The 21972-nt window shown below is 34.6% G+C and overlaps 1 protein-coding gene across 3 annotated transcripts in view; it reads right to left on the bottom strand.

Moving 5' to 3' along the window:
• Positions 1-21972, bottom strand: part of GPM6A (glycoprotein M6A) — a 237758-nt gene that overhangs the window by 25191 nt on the left and 190595 nt on the right. For all 3 annotated transcript variants that reach the window (XM_019749472.2, XM_019749471.2, XM_074329896.1), the window contains exon 2: positions 12386-12578. In XM_019749472.2, the coding sequence (XP_019605031.1) occupies positions 12386-12578 (193 nt within the window). The remainder of the gene's footprint in view (positions 1-12385; positions 12579-21972) is intronic.

Raw genomic sequence — 21972 nt, 5'->3', positions numbered from 1 at the left:
TTCTCCACATCATTGCCAACACTTGTTATTTTTTTGAGAGAGGTTCTTTGCTGTTTTTTTATACAATGGCCATCCTAACTGCTGTGAGGTGATCTCATTGTGGTTTTGATTTACATTTCCTTGATGATTAGTGATGTTGAGCAGTTTGTCATATACCTGTTGTCCATTTGAATGTCTTCTTTGGATAAATGTCTATTTAGTCCTTTGTCCATTTTAAAATCAGGTTATTGGAGATTTTTTTGTTTGTTTTTTGCTATTGAGTTATAGGAGTTCCTTTCATATTTTGGATATGAAATCCCTTATCCTATATACGGTTTGCAAATATTTTCTCCCATTCTGTAGGTTGCCTTTCACTCTGTTAATTGTTTTCTTTGCTGCACAGAGGCTTTTAAGTTTGATGTAATTCCACTTGTCTATTTTTGCTTTTGCTACTTGTGCTTTCAGTGCCATGTCCAAGAAATCATCACCAATACCAATATTATGAATTTTCGGCAATCTGTTTTCTTCTAAGAGTTTTATAATTTCAGGTCTTACGTTTAGTTCTTTCATCCATTTTGAGTTGATTTTCATGTATGGTGTAAGATGAGGGACCAATTTCATTCTTTAGAAAGCAAATATCCAGTTTCTCCAATACCATTTGCTGAAGAGATCACACTTTCCCCATTGTGTAGTCTTGACACCTTGTTGAAAATCATTTCACTGTACACGCAAGGGTTTATTTACGGGCTCTTATTTTCTTCCATTACTCTGTATGTCTGTCTTTATATCATTACTATACTGCTTTGAATACTGTAGCTTTCTATGTTTTGAAATCAGGAAGTGTGAGGCCTCCAGCTTTATTCATCTTTCTGAAGATAGTTTTGGCTATTTGGGGTCTTTTGTGATTCCATATGAATTTTTGGATTGCTTTTACCATTTCTGTAAAAATTTCCATTGGGATTTTGATAGGAATTACATTTAATCTATAAATTGCTTTGGGTAGCATATAAATTTTAACAATATAATTTCTTTCAGTCCATGAACATGAGATGTCCTTCCATTTATTTGCTGCTTCTTTAATTTATTTCAGCAATGTTTTAGTTTTCAGCACACAAAATCATCACCTTCTTAGTTAAGTTTATTCCTAAGTATTTTATTCTTTTTGATTTTTATTGTAAATGGGATGGTATATGAATTCAGACTACTTAAATTTGTTAAGACTTGTTTTGTTACCTAACATGTGATCTGTTTTGATGTTTCTGCTGTTGGGTGGAAAGTTCAATATATACCTGTTATGCTCACTTGTACTATAGTGTTGTTGAAGTCCTCTGTTTCCTCATTAATCTTCCGTCTGGATCTCCTATCAGAATATCTATCATTTCTATTACAGAAAGTGGAGCATTGAAATCCCTTGCCATTATCATGCTGCTCTCTATTTCTCTCTCTCTTCAGGTCAATGTTTGTTTCATATATTTGGGTGCTCTGATGTTAGGTGCATACATATTTCTAATTGTTATATATCCCTGCTGAATTGACCTATTTTTCATTGTATAAAGTTCTTCTTTGTTTCTTTTCATGGTTTTAACTTACAGTCTATTTTGTTTAAAATAAGTATGGACACTCCTGTTCTCTTTGGTTATCCTTTGCATGAAATCTTTTTTTCATCATTTTACTACTATATGTGTCTTTAAATCTAAAAAGATTCTCCATAGACTACATGCAGTTGGATCTTGTTTTTTTAACCTTTCACTCTATGTCTTTTGTTTGGGGAGTTTAATATACTTATCTTTAAAGTTATTACTTACAGAGAAGGACTGCTATTTAGTTAATTGTTTTCTATCTGTTTTGCAGCTTTTTATATCACACTTTTCATCTCTTGTCTTCCTTTCTATTTCATTGATGTTTTTGTAGTGACATGCTTTTGTTTCTTTCTAATTTTCTTTTGTATATCTTCTATAACTATTTTCTTTGTGGTTGCCATGGGATTTACATAAAACATCTTATAGTTAACAATCAATTTTAGGCTGATAACTTCAATCATATACAAATATTCTAAACTTTTACTTCTTTCAACAACATACTTTGTTATTGATGTCACAAAGTACATCTTTTTATATTATGCACATTAACATATTTTTATACTTACAGTATTTTTATACTTTTACCTTTTAAATTCTTTGTCAAAATTAAAAATGATTTATGCACCATCATTGCCGTATTGCAGTATTACACTGTATCTGTCTACATCTTTACCTTTACCAGCAAGCTTTATACTTCCGTAGGCTTTTGTGTTGCTATTAACAGTCCTTTTATTCCAACTTGAAGGGTTCCTTTTAGCATTTCTTGTAAGGAAGTCTGGTGGTGATAAACTCCTTCAGCATTTTTTTATTTATTTCGTGTCTGAAGGGCAGTTTTGGCAGATATAGTATTCTTGGTTGGCAGTTTCTTCTTTTCAGCAATTTGAATATATAATATATCATCTTATTCCCTTCTTGTTTGCAAAGTTTCTGCAAAGAAATACACTGACAGTCTTATAGAGTTTCCCTTCTAGATGAAAACTTGCTTTTTTCTTGCTGCTTTCAAAATTCTGTTTTTCCTATTTGACACTTTGATTATACTATGCCTCAATGTGGATTTCTTTAAATTTATCCTAATTAGAGTCCACTATAGTAAATTCGAGGTTTTTGAATCTTGATGTCCATTTCTTTATGCAGATTTGGGACATTTTCTATCATTATTTCTTTAATTAAGCTTTCTGTCCCTTCCTTTCTTCTTCTGGACTCCCCCAATGTATATATTGGTCCACTTGAAAGTGTCCCATGAGTCCCTTTAGCTTTCTTCACTCTTTTTCTTTCTTTTTTCTTTTTGTTCTTCTGACTGGATAATTTCAAATGACCTGTCTTTGAGTTTCCTGATTCTTTATTCTGCATGTCAACCTGTTTTTTAACTCCTTTAGTGAATTTTTCATTTTATTTATTCAACCCTCAAATATTTGTTTGGTTCTTTCTCATATTTTCTACCTCTTATTCCCATTTTGTTCATGCATCATTTTCTTGAGTTCATAAGGCATCTTTCTGATGGTTATTTTGAATTCCATGTCACATCATTCATATAGCTCTATTTCTTTAAGATTGGTTTGTGGAGATTTATTTTATACCTTTTTGGGGTTATGTTCCCCTGTTTATTCAGGTGTCTTGTAATTTAGTGTTGGGGGTCCATGCATTTGAAAAAAAAGCTACCTCTCCCAGTCTTTAAACAGAAGAAAACCCTCACCAATTAGCCTGGTTAGACATTCTGGGGCCTCTGAAACCTTTTGGCATGTGACTTTGAAGGGCCTGTGTGTGCAATTTCTCAACTAGAGAGGCTTGCTGGTTTCTTTTGCAGAAACTCATAATTTTGCTCTTTCTGGTGACTGTCTGCAACACTACTAGTTCTGATTCTACAAAAACAGGCTGACCCAATCTCTCTTGTTCTCAGAGGCCACTCCGCATCCAAAGTATGCCAGCTTGCATCAGCTCTCTGAGTTAGACAAGACAGATACCAGTACCTCTAGTAGCTGGTACACTGTAACACTGGACATCACTCCACTCCTCTCTCTCCCTCCCAAGGAGGAAGCCTCAAGTTTTTCCTAATTGTACTGAGCTGTGCCACTGCAGCAAGTTGCTACTCACTTTTCTTTGATCTCAGTGATTCACAGGTATCTAAAATGCCAGTTCTGTCAGGGATTAGGATACTTTGGGATCATTATTCAGCCTGCCACAAGCAATAAACTTTATTGAAGGTTAAAAATAATTTCTTGACATTCAAATATTCTTACATAATGTTTTTCTTCAAACAATCGGAGGATGGACGTTTCCTAATGTTACATTTCAAAATGCATATTCAAATTTTAAATAATCAAAATATTTAAATTATGATACACCTGACATTGTTTTATTGGCTTGAATCCCTCTACTTTATCACAAAAGTACTGTTATCAACATTCAATACATAAACTTAACAGAAATAAGAACTTCAAGTATGATTAGGAAAATTAAAATCTGGTTATCAATAAAAGTGAGTTTTTTGTCAGTGATATATCAACAAAATTGATTAATAATCCTGTGACCATGAAGTCACTGATTATGTGTCCACAGTAGAATCAAATATCAAAGAATTATAAGAAGTCTTACCTTTAGTTTACTACTTTTGTTTCCAAAATAACAGTCTATATTATCCTACTTCTTAATGAATTAATGAAACACCTAACCTCTTTCTAAATGCAAACTTCAAAATTTAACAGTGTTTCTGTAAACAGCTGTTTTACTGATTATAAAAGCAATATATGTTCACTGTAAAAAAACAAACGAACAGAAAAACACAGATTATTCACTGTTTATCCTTCCAGCTATTTTCATATGAATTATAATTAATTCCAAAAGTTATGATTATATACTGCTTCACAAACTTCATTTTTAACCAATGTGTTATGAATATTTTAAGTTATTATATAACTTAAGATATTTTTTAAAGACTGGCACATTCATCATTTGAAGGTATCATAATATATTTTCCTAATTCTCTACTTTTGTTCAGTGGTAAGAAGAATAATGAACCCCTCAAAAGATGTTCACATCTAAGCTGCAGAACCAGTGACTATGTGACATTAGTAAACAGGATTTAGAAAAGTGGTTTTGAGATTTTGAGATTGTCCTGTGTTATCTGGGGAGGCCCAATATAATCACAAGAGTCCTGATAAGAGAAGGAGAGATCTGAAGATGCTCCACTGCTGGCTTTGAAGATGAAAGGAGAACAGGAGCCAGGGAATGCAGGTGGCCTCTGGAAGCTGGAACAAGTGAAAATATGGATTCTTCCTAGAGCCTCCAGATGGAATGCAATACTGCCAATACCTTAATTTCAGCCCATTTCAATAAGCCCAGTAAGACCCTTTTCAGACTTCTGACCTCCAGAACTGTAAAAAAAATTTAAAAATTTGTGTGTGTTTTTTTTAATCCACTAAATTTGTTGTAATTTGTTACAGCAGCTATAGGAAGCTAATGCATTGTTACTATAAACAGCATGGTCTATCTTTAGGCACAATGTAGGTTGTCTCCCTGGGATAAGATCTTAGAAAATTTTAAGGTACATATTGAAAATGGTGTCCAGAAAGTTTGCACCAAAATAAAGATTCATTAATAACAAGTAAGAGGGCCCATTCTCTCTGTTTCTCAATATCAGGTATTATCATTTAATTTTTCTGATAAATTGATAGTTAAAAAATAATGGTATCATTTTAATTAATTTTCTTAGTTTAAATTTCTTAGTTTAATTAATTTTCTTGGTTTCTTAGTTTAGTAGTGTGGATGAATGTATATTTATAAGGTATTAACCATTTTGTATTCTTTAATGAAATATGTTTTTATATCTTACTAATTTTTCTACTAGAATATGTATCTTTTTGTTGTTGAATTAATTCTTCATTTATTAAAATTAAGGACGTGTCATGGAAGTGGTATTTTTTTCAGTTTTTGCATATATTTTAATGTTTTTTATAATAGTTTAATGAGTAACATTTAATTTATATTATGTCAAATCTATAAATCTTTTCTTTTGTGATTTCTTATATTGCTTATATATTCCTTGCCTCATAATAAGTGAAATCTTAATCTATATTTACTTCTAGCTTTTACAAATTAGTTTACTCTTAAATTTTAACTTTCAATTAACCTGAAAGTTTTTTGGCAAAAGTGTGCATAGGGACATAATTTTATATGTGCTTATAAGTACTTATATGAATGTCTGTGGCAATGCCATATAATACTAATTATTGTAGCTTCTCCATTCCCTTTATGTCATTAAACTGATGCATCCTAGATAGCAACTCCAGTACAACTACCACTCTCTGGTTCATATCTGTTTAGTCTCATGTGGATGGCACTTTTTCCAAAATATTTTTCCTATATCAGTACTTGAGGAAAAGGAATTTGTCTTGTCCTACCTTATATCTCTAAAGATTACCACAGTGAGTGGCACAGAGCATAACCCAGTATTTTTTGCTAAATGAAGGAATTCATTAAAAGACAAACCAGACAAAAGATTAGCCTGAAAAAGGATATCTGCATATTTGAAAGAAAGAACAATGTAAAAGCATAATAAATTTTTTTTAAATAGTATATTTCCATACTTGATATTCACAATAACTAAATTAGCAAAATAGAAACTGATACTAAGATAGTTCTTGAATAAAGAAGACTAAGGTTTAGTTAGTGAATTAGAGACGGTAAGTATTTCAGAACTGGAACGTCATAATAAGCCTTGTCTGAATACCTTCACTGACAGGCAAATCACTATGTTCCAAGGCAGCCCATATACGCTTTAGAAAACTCTAACTTTTGGGAAGTTCTTTATACTGAGCCAAAACATTATTTCCCTATAACTTGGAATGCATTGGCCCAACTCTCTCTCCACGAACCACAAAAAACAAAGCAAGTTTCCTTCTACTTGATAACCTTACTAATCTTTTTTGAATGAAATCATCATGTTCTTATTTGTAAATATTTTTTTCTACAGTTGCTGTATTCCTGGGTGTTAGGAAAGCAAACAGAAATTAGATCTTCAATTCTAATTCAGTATAAAATCTACTCAGATGGCTGAAACATCTACTCTTGTCAAACAGTAAATCATCTCTAGTCAAACATCTACTCTAGTCAAACAGGAGCATTATGGTAAGTCGGTTGACTTAACTGTGGTCCAGGGACAAACAGACTTTAGGAAGCATGGTGTCATGCAGGGTCGCTGGTCCCGCTCCCCACATAAGAACGCAGGATAAGGCGAGGCCAAAAAGGAACACCCACGGAGCCATAGATAGGGGACTCATCACTATATCCTCGCTGGCAGCTGGGTTGCAGACACAGGAAGCAGGAGCCACACTGTGCGCAACCTGACGTCCACGCTCTCTCTGCCAACCAACCTCACTTGCTAGCTGCAATCCGCGCTTGCCAGCCACCATCTTCTTGCTAGCCCCCATTTGCTGCTAGTGTAGCCACGGCAGTTATATTAGTGGCCAATGGCTCACTGGTTACAGCTGACGGCCAATTAGCCACAGCTGATGGCCATGCAATCACAGTTGATGGCGATTTACTACCTGAGCCAGCACCTTTCCATGTGAGGCCAAGAGCCTGGAAACTGCACTCCTGGCTCTGTCCCCACACATGGTAGTGTGCATTTAAGTTGTGATACAGCTTCAAAGAAGACATCATCATCATCAGAGTCATTGTCACCATCATTATCATTGCCATCATGTTCATCAACAGTTAGTACTTCTAATGTGCCAGCCGTGTTATAATTGTTTTAAAATGGCAACTCAGTTTATCCTCACAACAACCTTAGAAATAGGCAGCATTAGTAAGTCCCTTTTATTGATGAGGGACTGAGGCAGACAGGTTAACTTAACTTGTCCAAGGTCATACAGGTAGAAAGAGGCAGAGACCACGTGATACAAACCTAGGGAGTTTGGCCCCAGAATCAGTGCTCTTATCCACACACTATGTTGTGTCTCTAACTGAATTCTTCATGGCTTATGTACTGGTTTTGTTGTTATTTTATATTAGTGTTGTTATTAAAAAAACCACACTCATTTAAGGTCTACTAGTCTGGCTGAAATATTGTCTAAGGAGATGCTCACTATTTATTTTATCAGAAGTTAGGAATTCGGTATGGTTTTCTAACAGAAGTTCTACCTAGGACTGAAATTATTTTTGAGTCTCCAATACTAATCAGTAATCTCATATCAATACTAATTTGTCTGACCTTCAAACTTCTTATAAGTAGAAGACTTAAAATCTGGTTTGGCTGTTAACCCCCTACGTCACAACAGATGGTTTCACACTGCTGTGATTTCCATCAGCCTATGAAACCTGGTTTTATCTTGCCATAAATTCCTGCTTTCTTTTTCTTTCTCACTCCCATCCATTAAGCTACTGATAACAGTTTCTTATTTCATTAACTTCCAAGGAATAAACATAAACTACAAGCAGACTGAGATTTATACACACATGAAGTTAGTTGAGAGCAAGGCCAACACATCTCTTTTCTCAAGCTTACTGCCTACTTTTGCTTTAGGCAAACAGGAACTAATTTTTATGTGTGCATTACATATCAAAGAATTCTTATCTAGTATACTCAGCTTTTGATGTATTGACCTCAAGTCACAGTCATAAAATTTTGAAAGTGAAATATATTCACTCTGCACATCAATAGTACAAATCCTGGATCCTCATAATTTGTCAAAACCCCAAAACAATCCATGTCTAATAAATTATATGGGGGTATGTTTGTGAAGAAGGATGTCCCTTACTCGTTCTTTAGGAGAATTATTCAAGAAGCCACGTCACTTAATAACGATAGTGATTTGAATTGTCTGATATAGAATTTTCTAACCAGTTTCCATATTTCATTGTCCTATGTGAATCTGCTTTGCAAAAGTAAAATACCTACCATATTTCTTGCTCACTCTGTCAAGTGAAACCTCTGAAGCACAATAATAACACCTTTCCAAAGGACACTCAGATAACAAAGTCTGAATCACAAGTCAGAAAATAGGTCTCATCACATAGCAGAAAGTGACAGGTCAGTGAGCTGTTTCCAGTGTTGAGGGGCCTAAATGGGTACAGCAAAATTAGAAGTTGTACTGAAAGAGTGAGAATATCCTTAATGGGAATAGTGGGCAAAGTTATATACTCAATGTCACAACAGTTTGGAGCCAACAAATGACCATAGACTTGAAAGACTAAGCTGACAGATTAAGGGAGGAAATGCTTCTGGGAAACCAAGATGAGGAGGAATAGAGTGATACTTAAAAATATATTAATGGGTCACAAAATCTTTGACAAATTCACTCTCTTCCCTCTCTATGGAGGTCTCCATATCTCAAATGGAGTTTGACAAAACGATTTAATGGGTGACATCAGCTGAAGATGGAGGAGCTACATTTCATTGGTGAGGGCTGATGGTATTTAGAATTATATGTTTAAAATAGAGATTGCATAAGCAATTGCATAAGCAAATAATGGAGATTATTTGCATATTTACTTATGAGAAGTAGATTTTGCATGCTAGACAGATGATTAGTGAAATGGAATAGTCATATTCTAGTGTGCCAGCCTTCATATGTCTCCGTCTATACTTGGAGATACTGACCACATTGAGATATGTGTATATGTTTAAGAGGAGGGAGACAATGAAGAAACAGAGAAGCTGAGATAAAGACGGGAGTAACTCCTCACATGCTGAGGACCACAGGTGGAAGACTGGGTACTTGGGAAACTGGTTTTATCTTTTAGGTCACACATTCAGTCAACAGGCTCCTATATTTTCCTTTATAGAAGTGTTTAATTTGTAGGAGTGTTTGATTCAGTTGAATCAAGCATGGGAACTGTAGAGAAAAGAAATGAACTCTCTGTGAATTGCTAAGGTTGGCAAACAGGTCTTTTCTTCACAATCATTCTCTTACACGTTCTTTCCAAACCAGCCTTAGCTTATTTCCAAGCAAGCGTTTTACCTGCAAACACATCTTTCACTCTGCTCTGCTTTATATTGTCTTACTTCTTCTGTTTTTCCCTCACCTTGTCTATTCCTCTGATATCCTTGGAAGGCAGCCTCATAGGGTAACCTCTACCTCATCTAAACCTTTATGTAATCTTTGAATGTATCAGTTGCCACTAACAGTACCCAGTAGTTTATGGTACCTATCTTCCCTCTGTGTTTTCATGAACTGTTTTCTGACAGAGAGAGAGTCTTAATTCATTTGGAAGCTTCACAGGATTTAGTATAAAGGATTTCAGTTATTTGAAATATGAAAAGAGAGATCATTTGAACCATTGCTTTATTCCAATAAACGTGGTATGCTTGCCATTTCGAACATGCATCATTGGTTTCACATTTAACTTCCAGTATAAGAAACCAATGGTAAAAGTACTAAATTAAGCAAATGATCTGTGATTTCTCCTCTTTGAACTCCCACACATACTACTCCTTCAGACCTTTAGCAGAGCTCTGATATATTAAAGTTTGCTGTCTAAATGTCAAACAAATACCTTGACAATTGGTTTCTCACAGGTGTATGCAATCATCTCGTCCTACCTATTAGGCTTATGCTGTCTTAAAATGGTCTATTCTAAAACTAAAGTTAGCAATTTGGATGTAGCCTAAATATAGAGACTCTGTAGATTTTAAGGACATCTGTGGTTAGCTTAAAATAAGGCACAGTGAAAACATATTTTGTCCAGTGTAGGCTGGGCTAAAACTAAAAAGAAAATGTCAGTTTTATCACATTAAAATACATCCATGCAACCATTTCCTTAAGGTTCTCTGAAAACTAACCTGCAATAATCCAAAGCATTTTCAATAGTTTAACTATATTTCAAATGATGAATATCATGTCTAAACTCTCAAGGATCAATTCATGCTATACTTCCAATTTAATGGAAATTGATAAACTGTCTACCATGGGCTTAAAGTATTCAGTTTAATGGATAATGCTAATTTTTTCAGAACTAATTTGCTAAACAAAGTTACATTGGAAAATACAAGGAAAGTGATATGATTCCTTTTTATTTTTTAGGTCATGATTTTTAAAATTTGCTATGAATGCTTCATTTCCATTTGTCAGTGAAATTGATGAAGCTCTGAATTGATACTTCAGAGTTAGGGACTACGTTTTTAAATAATTTCACTTTTTAACTGAGTAGCTAATCAGCTCTCTCCTCCTCTTGATCTGTGTGTGTGTGTGGGGGGGGGGGGCAGTGGTTGCAGGGTGAGGGTTCCCAGTCTGACACACCTACTTTGTTCTATTTCTTATTTTATGACCAATCTTTCTCAAATTTTAAGTGCTAATATATTTTAGATAAACATAAATATTTCAACTTTCCTGTTCCTAAGAATTTTGCCATCTCTTTGTCCAAGGGTACATGTCCTCCACCCCACAAAGTAGAGAATTCTTACTCTGTTACCTTGATAGAAATGCATACCACCTTTTTGTTTTTCATTTTCATAGAAATCAGCAACTTTAATGAATAAAATAACAAAGATAATGTATGTGCAATACTTTGTTGAAGACAATCTATCTGCCTGTAGCTGATGGATTATTTTAAAAGTCAGCAATATGTAATATTTTCTGATATTGGAGTTCGAGAAAAGTTGTCATTTACTTTGAAAGTTCTCCAGGTTGACCAGGTGCTGTCTTAGATTAGGTTTTAGGTTATACTTACACTTTCAGTAGGAACTGCCCTGGCAGGTAAGAAATGGATTAACTTTCTTTTGATGGAATTGTAAGAGGAAAAGGCAAAGTCACCCTAACCAGCCATACAACCAGTAAGACTTGTAACTCTAAAAGCATCGTTTTCCAGAAAAAGTACATACGGATTAAGAAGGTATGAATTTATTTAGAATGACAAAATAAAACAACATGAAAACATTATAATCACACAGTATCAAGAAGCATGAAATAAATGCAAGAGGTTGTAGGAACAAATGCTACAGTGGCGAACACAAAGGAAAGTTACTATCTGCTGGGATTATAAAATAAACTGTAGGAAATAAACTACCTTCTTTGTGTGGGCAAGAAATCACTGAATAAATTATTGGAATTGGGAATTTATTTGAAAATAAATCCTGCTGTACTTCAATCTTAAACTTTCGCTCTCTGTAATATTAGACAATAAGGGACTGCAACTTGAACAGCAAACTCTTTTTTACTCCCAGACTATGTTTGAGTTATGTTTTAAAAAAATATTAACATCACCATAATTTAATGATCCCAGGAGTTTACATGTTATGGGCAACATATTCATTTTAAGCATAACTGGTGATTGCAAAAGGGTGCTCATTCTTTATGACTTATCCTTTTGCAGAAGTCAATAAGAACTTTTCACAATGTTTATTTAGGTGGTTACATCATTTATGTGAGGTAGGGAAAAAAGATGATATAATACCCATGGCTGAGTTAAAATTTTAAAACAGGTGGGAGTACACGCAGAGTCTGGGTGATTTTCCTAGAATTAGCAGCAGTCTACATTTATACCTGGCTCTGTTCTCTATTTTCTGTTCTATTCTATTAGAACAGCCTCTGCTCAGATTAGGAGAGTAAAAGAAATGCAAGTATTCCACTTAATGATAATGAATTTTGGATAAAACTTTACAGTCAAATTAAAACACAAATTAAATCCAGATTAAGTTGGCCTCTGGTCTTATGGTATGTGTCCTTTTTTGATGCTAAATGTCAATGTACTTTTGACTCATGTGTATACCCTAAGAGTCTTTTTTTCTTCCACATGACATCACTTCACTTAACTCTAGACCACTATTTATTCAACAAACAGCAATGTGAACATATACTCTCAAAATAACATGCAATACTAGAATGACTTACATGGTAAAGACGTCCAGAGTATCTCCGGCAGTTCTTGCCATCTCAAAATAGGTTTGCAGAATGTTGACAGTTCCAGAAAGCGCTTCATGACCGCAGCCACAGAACAGGGCAACACCAGCATAGAGCAGGATGGTGGCAATCAGAGAGGCGTAGGGGATGCCTCCCAGGCATTTAATACAGCACTCAAAACACCCTGCAAAGGATCAACAGGAAAAAATGTTAGAAATTAACTTTTTTGTTAATCTAATTAAAACATTTTTTCAAACTTCAGCATTATGGGAAAATATAATTACATTTATAGATGATATCAGGTCAACCTTGTAAATCAAGTCCTAGGCTGCCCTGGAAGGTATAAATGCCAGGTTTTGTAATTATAAGCCCATCCTCCAGGCAAGAGAATATTTGCTTCAACTGATGGCTTCCTCTTCTACCTCCAAACCAACAGAAACTTCCTTCCCACTCAGACTTCCTATAATAATTAATCTTCACATACAAATATGCATATCATTCTATCTTGACTTTATTGCCCTCAAATTTCACATGCTTAAGTTTTTATTTCAATGACATTTATTCTTTTGAACTCTCTGTACCTGTATCTTTTAAACAGTGAGTCAAAATCTGTTAGCTGTGAACCCAGTTTACTGAACTTTGACCAGCAATTTTTAAAAGTGAAAGAGAACAGACTAGACAATATCTGAGGGCATTGCATGTGGTGAGGCAAATTATTTTAGAATCTTTTCAGTTCAGATATTTATATATGTTGTTTTTGTAGTAACTGATAATGCAAAATCGATTTCTTTTTGTGGTGCATAACAAAAAAAAAATTGAGAAAGATCTTGGCACAGTAGAAAAGAGAGACCAGGGCAGGTTAGAGTTCTGATCCACCACTGGGTGTTTGGGGCAAGTTTTTTCTTTGATTTCATTATTTGTACACAAGGTGACAGTAAGAATTTCTCTCAAATGATTCTTGCGAGCATTAAATGAATTAATACATAAAATAGTGCATGACACAGAGTACTCAATAAATGTCTACCATTATTAGACAATAACTTTAACAATTATTAGTGTTAACTGTTATTGTGTTATAATGTGGTTTTCAAAAATTATTTGACCACAGTTATCACTTTTGCTTTGTGAGGGTTTTGTCACTTTAGCCTCAATTTTTGAAAGATGGCTTTAAACATTATATTCAAAAAAGATCAGGATTTTTTAGGTGACTGCTAGATATCTTCTTCTAAGAGATTAACTAGAAATGCTTAAGTATATATGTTTTAAAATAAGAAATATTGATGAGATACTAGGTGGGAGCCACTGGTGAGAAAAGACAATTAAGTCAGGTAAGAGGGCTGACAGGCTAAGGGAACTCCAAAGATGATGTCAGTACCCCTTGGTTCACCTCTGTGCTTCACTCCTTCCTCAGAATATCCTATTCCAAAGATTTATTCCTACTTTTCTCCTTTTGGAAATGCTTGATCAAATCTCCTTTTGTAATGCTGAAGCCTCTCAAAAACTCTCCATATAATTGACTTTTTCCTTCTTCAGAAACAAATAACACATAAGATTGGAAAATGCATTGTTATTTATTGTACTTAAATCATAGGCAGATCTGTGTGCCCTTTATCTAGAATGCATGTATGTTTATAGCAACCTACGATATATGCAATGATTGCAAGTTTCCTGTGTGAAGTAACATTATATTCATAATGTATGCCAGGCTGCTATTTTAATATTGATCAATGAACTGGCCTTCTTAAAAGAATAATGGCTCATGTCATCTGCCCCAGAGGAGGTAAAAAAGAAGTCGGAACACCTCCCAGCTTCCATAGCTCTTGCTTATACGGGCAAAATCATTTCCTGAACATTCCTGCCCCTGACACACACGCACACAAACACACACACACACACACACACACACACACACACAATGTGGAGAAGTAGGAAAGGTTAAAACAGCTTGATACTTCATATGATAAGAGGAAATTTCACTGGCAGATGGATGAGACCAGTGTGTGTAGTATCTGAATGTCACTGAACACAGTTTTGGGTGAAGATTAACAGGGTAGCAAAAAAATCTCTGGATTACTCTCTATCTCTCCATGTTGTAAAGTTTTCATTTTACTGGTTATTTAAAAATAAAGAAAATTAGTACCAATCCAAAGTGAAGTTATTCCTAATTTCGACAAGTGCCCCAAACAGCCCCATCATCTCAAATCCCATTCCTTTGTGATGTCTCTCCCCAACTATTCTCGAAGAACTTGATAGAGGTGTGTGGGATTTCTATGGCAGACATTGAGGTGACAAAACCAGATTAACATATTCAACAAAACCCTCAGAATAGAAGTTCAAATATAAAGAAAAGAATCCAAACATCAAATTCATAGATAGGAATTACCTGTGCTAGGTCCTAGACCTAAAGCTTATAACAGAGTAAAGATAAAATCAGAATGAGAAGAGCTCAGGAGTAAATGAAGTGGTAAGCCCATAGATGACCACCAAAACTGCCATTGAGGACTTCCAGTTAATTCTATCACTAGCTCAGAGTCAGTTTCTACTCATTTCACATTTTCTCTATTGTTGTTTAGATGGACCAATATTAGCCTCCACGAAAGCAAGTTGACCCTAGTTACCTACACTCTATATGTGCAGTGTGTGTGTGTGTGTGTGTGTGTGTGTGTGTGTGTGTGTTGGGAGCGGCGGGGGTGTTATTAGTGCTATAGTCCGTATCATTAATTATAGCTTTAAATAGTGACTTTTAAAATTAGTAAAAGCATGAGATAAATTTAAATACTGGATAAACCTAAATTGACAACCCTGAGTTAACAGGCATTTCTGAATGAGTTTAAGATTTCCAAATTAAATGGAAATGTTTCTTTCACTCCTTATTTAAATGCTGTCGTTTAAATTGCTCGGATCCATATTACCCTTATTGACAAATAAATATTCCTCTAAACCTTCATTACTTCCAGGTCAGCCTAGAATCTTTCCACTCAAGTCCTGATCCTCTGCAAAAACTTTTACTCAAAATAAGAAACTTAAAGTATCTCATCCCGCACATTTTGCACTTGTAATGGTCTATTGCCTAATTACCCCAATCTTCCGTGCGGCCTGAGTTGCCTATTGGATTTAAATGAAGACTCTCAGAGCTCCCATCTGGGGAAGCAGCGCATCATTTCAGCATTCTCTCCAGCTGCCAGAATCCCACGTAGTTGCTGGCAGGGGAGCTGCTTTCCACCCACAGTGAGAAACAGCCTTGGCAGAGCAGCAGCATCACCATAGTAACCATGCTCCCAGGCCCAGGATATGCTCCCAATCATCGTCTTTTAATGCTGTGGATTCTGCTGCCACCCATCACCACGTTTCTGCTGCACCTCACATGAGAAACTACTCTACTAAATGACTATCAGGGAAAGCATAGGAGGTGGACTGCTGGCACTGGAGAAAATACCTTTCTTGAGAAAATCTCTCTAAAAACAATAAAGACTACTTTGCACCAAAAACATTTTCAATACTAGATATTATGAGAATAGGACCATTGATTCTCAAAGAGAGCGATGGTTCAAATACTGAACACAGAATTTACATACTACAGACACTACCTACGTACACAAGGAAGCATTTCTCATATTCAGTTCCTGGTTACATTTTCTCAAACGAATTAACACTATGTGTTTACTTTCACACAACAAAAGGGGGGGATCATGAAATTTTCAACACACTCTAAAACATTTGCCCAACGTTTTGTGGAGTTATAGTTTGACTTGTTCTAATATACAAATTTCCAAGAAAATAAAAGCTCTTGAGATAGTCTGTATTTTTTAAAAAGATGGGATACAGGATTAATTTACTTCCATTTAAACGTTCTGAAGTAAACACAAGCTTTTGCCTTTGCTCACTCCACAAAGAACCCCAACATAAATAACTGGAAAAGAATCTAAACCAACATGAAAATAAGCACGGGAGACAGATAGCCGAGAAGAAACACCAACACAATGGTGGATCCTGGAAAAGAGATTGACAAGGGAGATTGAGAAGAGTGACAATTTATTCACTGACAAATTTTTCTAGCACCATTTACCAATGAGTTGATTCTTTTCTACTGACATACGAGTACAGCATCACTTTGTCAGTACCACGTATCCAGAGAGGTCTGAGTCTGTTTGTGGGCTGTCCATTCTGTTTTATCATCACCTATTGGTGAATCCCTGGGCCATACCACACTGCCTTATATAGTATGTCTCGGTTAGTGGTGGAGAAAATTCCCCAATTTGTTCATCTTCCTCATGTGTATCATGCTATTTATGGCTCTTTTACATTACCATATAAATTTTAGTAATAGTTTGTCTGATTCCATAATTTAACTCATTGGGATTCTAACTGGTATTTTTATATTGATTTTGTATCTTAGGAAATTGAAAAATTCTTTTTTGATCCTCTGAATTATTTTCATTTTGTGAATTATTTTGAGTTTGTTATGTTGGTAGTCATACCATCTGTGACAATTTTAAGCTTTCTTTCTTCTTCTTTTTTTTTTTTCATTATTTGTAATTTTTTATTTATCTTTCTATTGACTTACTCTGTTGGGCAAAATGCAGTGAGAAGAGTAGAAGTAATGATAAAAGGTACCTTTTCTTATTCCTGATATTAAAGAAAACATATGCCATGTTTTACCATTAAGTGTAATGTTTGCTGTTGGTTTATTGGTTAAGCATGGTCTCTTTAACTTTGCATTCCATAACATGCTTTTCTCCCATCTGTTGAAAAATTTTATGTTGTTTCTTTTTAGCTGCCATTTCAATGAATTTTTCTAATTTAAACTAAACTTGAATTCTTGAGAAAAATCCAACTGAGTCATATTGTATTTTTTATTACATTGCTGAATTTGTCATGCTAACATTTTGTTCAATACTTTCGCATTTATCAATTCACTCCACAAATAGTTACTGAGTCCTCACCAGGGGCCCAGGGACTATGATATCAGCAGGAGCTGTGGAAGTAAATAAAATAAACAAAATCTCTACTCCCATTCTAGGGATGGGAGACAGATAATAAACAATATTGAGAAGTAATATATGTGAGATTGTGAAAAGTGCAGAGAAGGAAATCAAAACAGAGAAGAAGGGTAGGGAATACTAGAATAATGGCTTCAGTTTTCAGGGAAGGAATAACTGAGATGACATATTTAAAAAGATGTGAAGGAGGTAAAGGAGCCATCCAAGAGGCTATGTGGGAGAAGACAGTTTCAAACAGAGGAAAAGTAAATGCTAATGTCCTGAGGCAGGTGTGTGCCTAGAGTATATGAGGAAAATCTAAGAAGCCAGTGGTGGTAAGTAAAATAGACTGAAGTTGAAACAAAGGAACTTAGGATAAGGTTAAGAAGGTCATGGTTGCAGATAGGGATATCTATGTTAATAAATGTGACTGATATCAAATTTTTGCTTTCTTGTTTTAGAATCAAGTTTACACTAGCCTTGTAAAGTGACCTCCTTTTTCTAAACCCCGGGGCTGTCCAGATAAGGTTTAGCTGCACAGTAACTATTTGGTAGAAACAGCCAGTAAAACCGTCCAGGCTACTTGTGTACTGCACTTTATGGAAAGAATTTTAACTACTGATCTAATTTGCTTGAGGTTATACAACTAATCAAGTTTTCTATTTTTTCTTAAGTCTGTTTGCTAAGTTCAATATTTATAGGAATTTATAAATTTAAGATTTAAAATTTATAATAAAGTTGTACATAATGTTGTTTTATAGTGCTTTTAATTTATTCATTTACACATATTTAATTTTCCCTGATGATTTCAAATTCCTTCCTCTCTCCCTCCCTCCCCACTACCTCACAGGTGTGTCTCTCTTTCTCTATTCTTAAAGTATTTCAGTCAGGAAAGCCTATGTTTTATGTTCTATGTTTGCTACAAAAAATTTAAAAAAGATTTTTTCAGTGACTTAAAAAATCACTCAGGCTATAATGTTTCCATCCCAGGTTAGTAGTGGGGTTCTCTGCCCATTATAGCCCATTCAGAAACTCAGGCTGATATAGGATACATCATCTTGAACACCTCCAGTCGTAACATCAGAAATAAAAAACATCAGGAAAGTCTCACTTTGACAAATGCCCTGGGCTGCAAGTGATACGTGCTGTTTGTACTCACTGTCTAATATCTAGGAAGAACCATATGCTTCCCCCTCAACCACACAGAACAAAAGGTGCAATTCTATCAAGTATCAAGTCCAGAAAATAGAGGCCCATAAATACAGGTACTCAGTAAATAACATTATTGGGTCTCATGATAAGTAATGCCAATGGATTCCAATATTATTTTTCTTTTCAAGTAACCCATTTGGCATGATTATTCTGTTTCTTTAATTTCTATTTTTAAATTATTTTTTATTTTTACTTTCTATGGGTATATTTTGCTATACATTGATAATGTCTTGAGATGGATGCTAAGTTCATTAATTTTCAGTCTTTCTTCTTTTTTAATAAAAACACTTAAGGATATAAAGTTTCCTTCTGATTTTACTTGAATTGATTCCACAAGTTCTAATATGTAATCTTTTCATTATTGTTCAGCTGTAAGAATTTTCTGAAGCCTATTGTGATTTCTTTTTGACACATATTTATTTACATTTTTCTTTTTTTAAATTTCAAAATATAGAGGGTGCCAAAAAAAAAAAAAAAAAATATATATATATATATATATATATATATATATATATACACACTTTAAGAAAGGAAAAAACTGTATTAAAATTGTAGTACTCAATATATACCAATAACAAAAGATGAATACAAGTCATATGCGTACATTTTTTTGGCACCTCCGGTATATGAGACTTTCTATTTTTCAGTTTATTATTTTTGTATCTTAATTGCATTTTTGTTAGAGAACATTGTCTATACAATAGCAATCATTTTTTTTTTTATAATGATTTCCTTTAAATTAAAAGTAAGACTTGAGTTTTTCAGTTTCTAACGGTAGCAGGAGTTAAGGTCCCTAACTCACAGGACAGCTGGCTGTGATATCAAATTCTGAGGAGACTATTTTCTCCCTCAACAACACCCAAAGTAAAAGACACGTAATTTTCTTTTCTGTCCTACACAGAATTTTGTTATTACTGTTGTTCTGATTATTTTTGTTTTATTTCATTGTGTGTTTTTGGTTCTGCCTCTCACTAAAGCCTTTCAGAGTCTTGGTTGTTACACTGAAAGTTGTAAGTTGACTCTCCAGCCGGAACTCAGGCTGCTTGCTAACCTCTGCCGCCAAGATCACAGTATTCACCAACAAATCACGGAGTGGCAGTGGGCTTAGAGTTCAAAATTATTCAAATAATAGTGGAAAAAATGCCCTCGGTATAAAGTGCAGCATACTAGAAAGATGACAATAATATAATAGTTCAAAATTGTGCTCCTGGAGAATGCTTTACACTGTAAAGTTTATAGCAAACAGACTTTCTAATAGCTAACCCTTCAGTTAATGACATGACAATCTATATTTTTAAAGCATTCTAGAATATAACAGATAAACCACAAATATTAAAATTTTTATTAACATTTTATTTAAATATATTCCTGGCCTCAACAAAGTATAGAGTTAAGGGAAACATTTGAATAATTTGGGACAAAGTGGCATTATCAAGGTAACAAACTCAAATGACAGGTTTTAATTTTAAACATTTCAGTTATTGTTATAATACTGTGCTTAAGCAAATTGGTTCCTAATTTTGAGAAGAACGGCTTTAAAAAGAAAAAGAATATGTAGAGTTTGCAGATTTTCATTATACCCTCCTAATTTTGTGACTGGGTATGAAAATCACCAGGAATTTTGTCAATGATAGAGATTCCCAGAATCCCCTCTGTTGAAAATGTCTGTTTTTATCGAATGTTTCAGTGGTTTCTGATGTATAGATGCAGCAACACATGGAAACGATGCAGTTTTATATAAAATGTTACTAAATATCCTTACATGTTTTAAAACGAGTTGACAAACTAGATATACATGTAATACAGGGATTGAGAATGATTTATTCTAAGAATTTTGAAAAAGTTATTAAACAAAGTATGCCTTTCTAAATAAATGACATCAATAAGAATGTTTTGAAAAGTTCCAATGCATCAGAAACTGTGCCAAGACTTTAATGTTTTGATGGTGTGAGCTCCATAACCCTATGAGGGAGGGTTAACTACATACAGGTGATTTCTCAAGTGATTATTGAGCATTGATACTGAAAAACACGTGAAAGCCTATGTATTGTGAATTTTCCAGAAGAATAATGATGGTTTTCTCTTAAAAATGTTTTTATTATGAAAAATTTTATAATATTAATATTTATGTTTAGATAGTTTTAAAAAACATGTCACTAATTACAGAACATTCTGTAATGGTCAGCATGACTTAACAAGAATGTTTTGATTAATTAAACTTATTTCCCTAAGGCAGAAAAGTTAATTGCTTCAATAATGATTAGAATCATAGTCACTACTGTGATAAATAAGCTCCTAGGGTGAGGGAACAATCAGGCGGAGACATGATTCTGATGTACAATCAGGGCCATCCCTGGAAGGAAAGAAAGTGAAGCACCCAGACTGGCCTGAGTCCACACACCTACGAGGTTTTTGTAGAAGACGTCTTGCTTGTTCAGAAGATGTTTCGAGATCCAGTAGTAAATGGACCTATTAACATAAGTATTGGCAACACTTGCTTTCTCACAACTTTCAAATTTGTTCAAAATGTTGTTTGTTTGTTGGGTTATCCATTGCTGCCTAACAAGCCAGCCCCAAAAATGTATTCATTTAAAACAATATAATTTCTCACATTTTCATGGCTTTACTGGACAGTTTTCACTTGGGATTGTTCAAGAATTTGCTGAAAGGTGAATGGGACTGGAGTCAATGAATGCTGCACTGAGCAGGATGTACAAGATGGCTTCCTCACGTGCATGTATGGTGCCCCAGTTAGCATGCCTGGAGGAGCTGAGGACTTCCTAGGAGTATCACAGTTCAAGTGGTCCCTCCTAGTGGCTATTTAAGTTGTCTCACAGCATCGTGAGGCATAATGGGTGGCTTCTATCAAAGCAGGACCTCTACAAGAGAGAAAGCAAAAGTTTCCAATGTTCTTAAAGGCTGAGCCCAGAAAAGACAGAGCTACATTTTACAGTCAAAGTATTCACAGGTAGCCCAGATGCTCCAACCCTGGATGGGAGGGGTGGTAAAGAGTTTGCAGCCATCTTTATTTAATGATCCAGAAAAATCATCCAGTCTAAATTTGAACTCTCTGTCCCTCAGGATTGCTTTGTTTTTCTCCATGACACTAACCAGCATCTGTTGTATTATTTATCTTACTTGTTGACTTTGTTTATTGCCTCTCTTCATCAAAATGTAAAATGAGTCATACATTTCTGGGTTTTGTTTATTTTTGTGTGCCCAATTCCTAGAACAATATCTGACACATGTTTGATGCTCAATTAGTATTTTTTGAATTAATTAATTGGAAATTTTATGCTAACAACCAACAAGAATGGGTCAAGAAGAGGTCATTGGCCTTCTGCCATGTCTACTTTGCAGACAAATGTCAGAATCATGAAAATTTCC

The sequence above is a fragment of the Rhinolophus sinicus genome, linkage group LG04, assembly GCF_036562045.2.
Source record: "Rhinolophus sinicus isolate RSC01 linkage group LG04, ASM3656204v1, whole genome shotgun sequence".
Lineage (NCBI taxonomy): Eukaryota > Metazoa > Chordata > Mammalia > Chiroptera > Rhinolophidae > Rhinolophus > Rhinolophus sinicus.
Note: the sequence above shows the minus strand (reverse complement) of the source record. Positions and strands in the feature narration are given on the sequence as shown.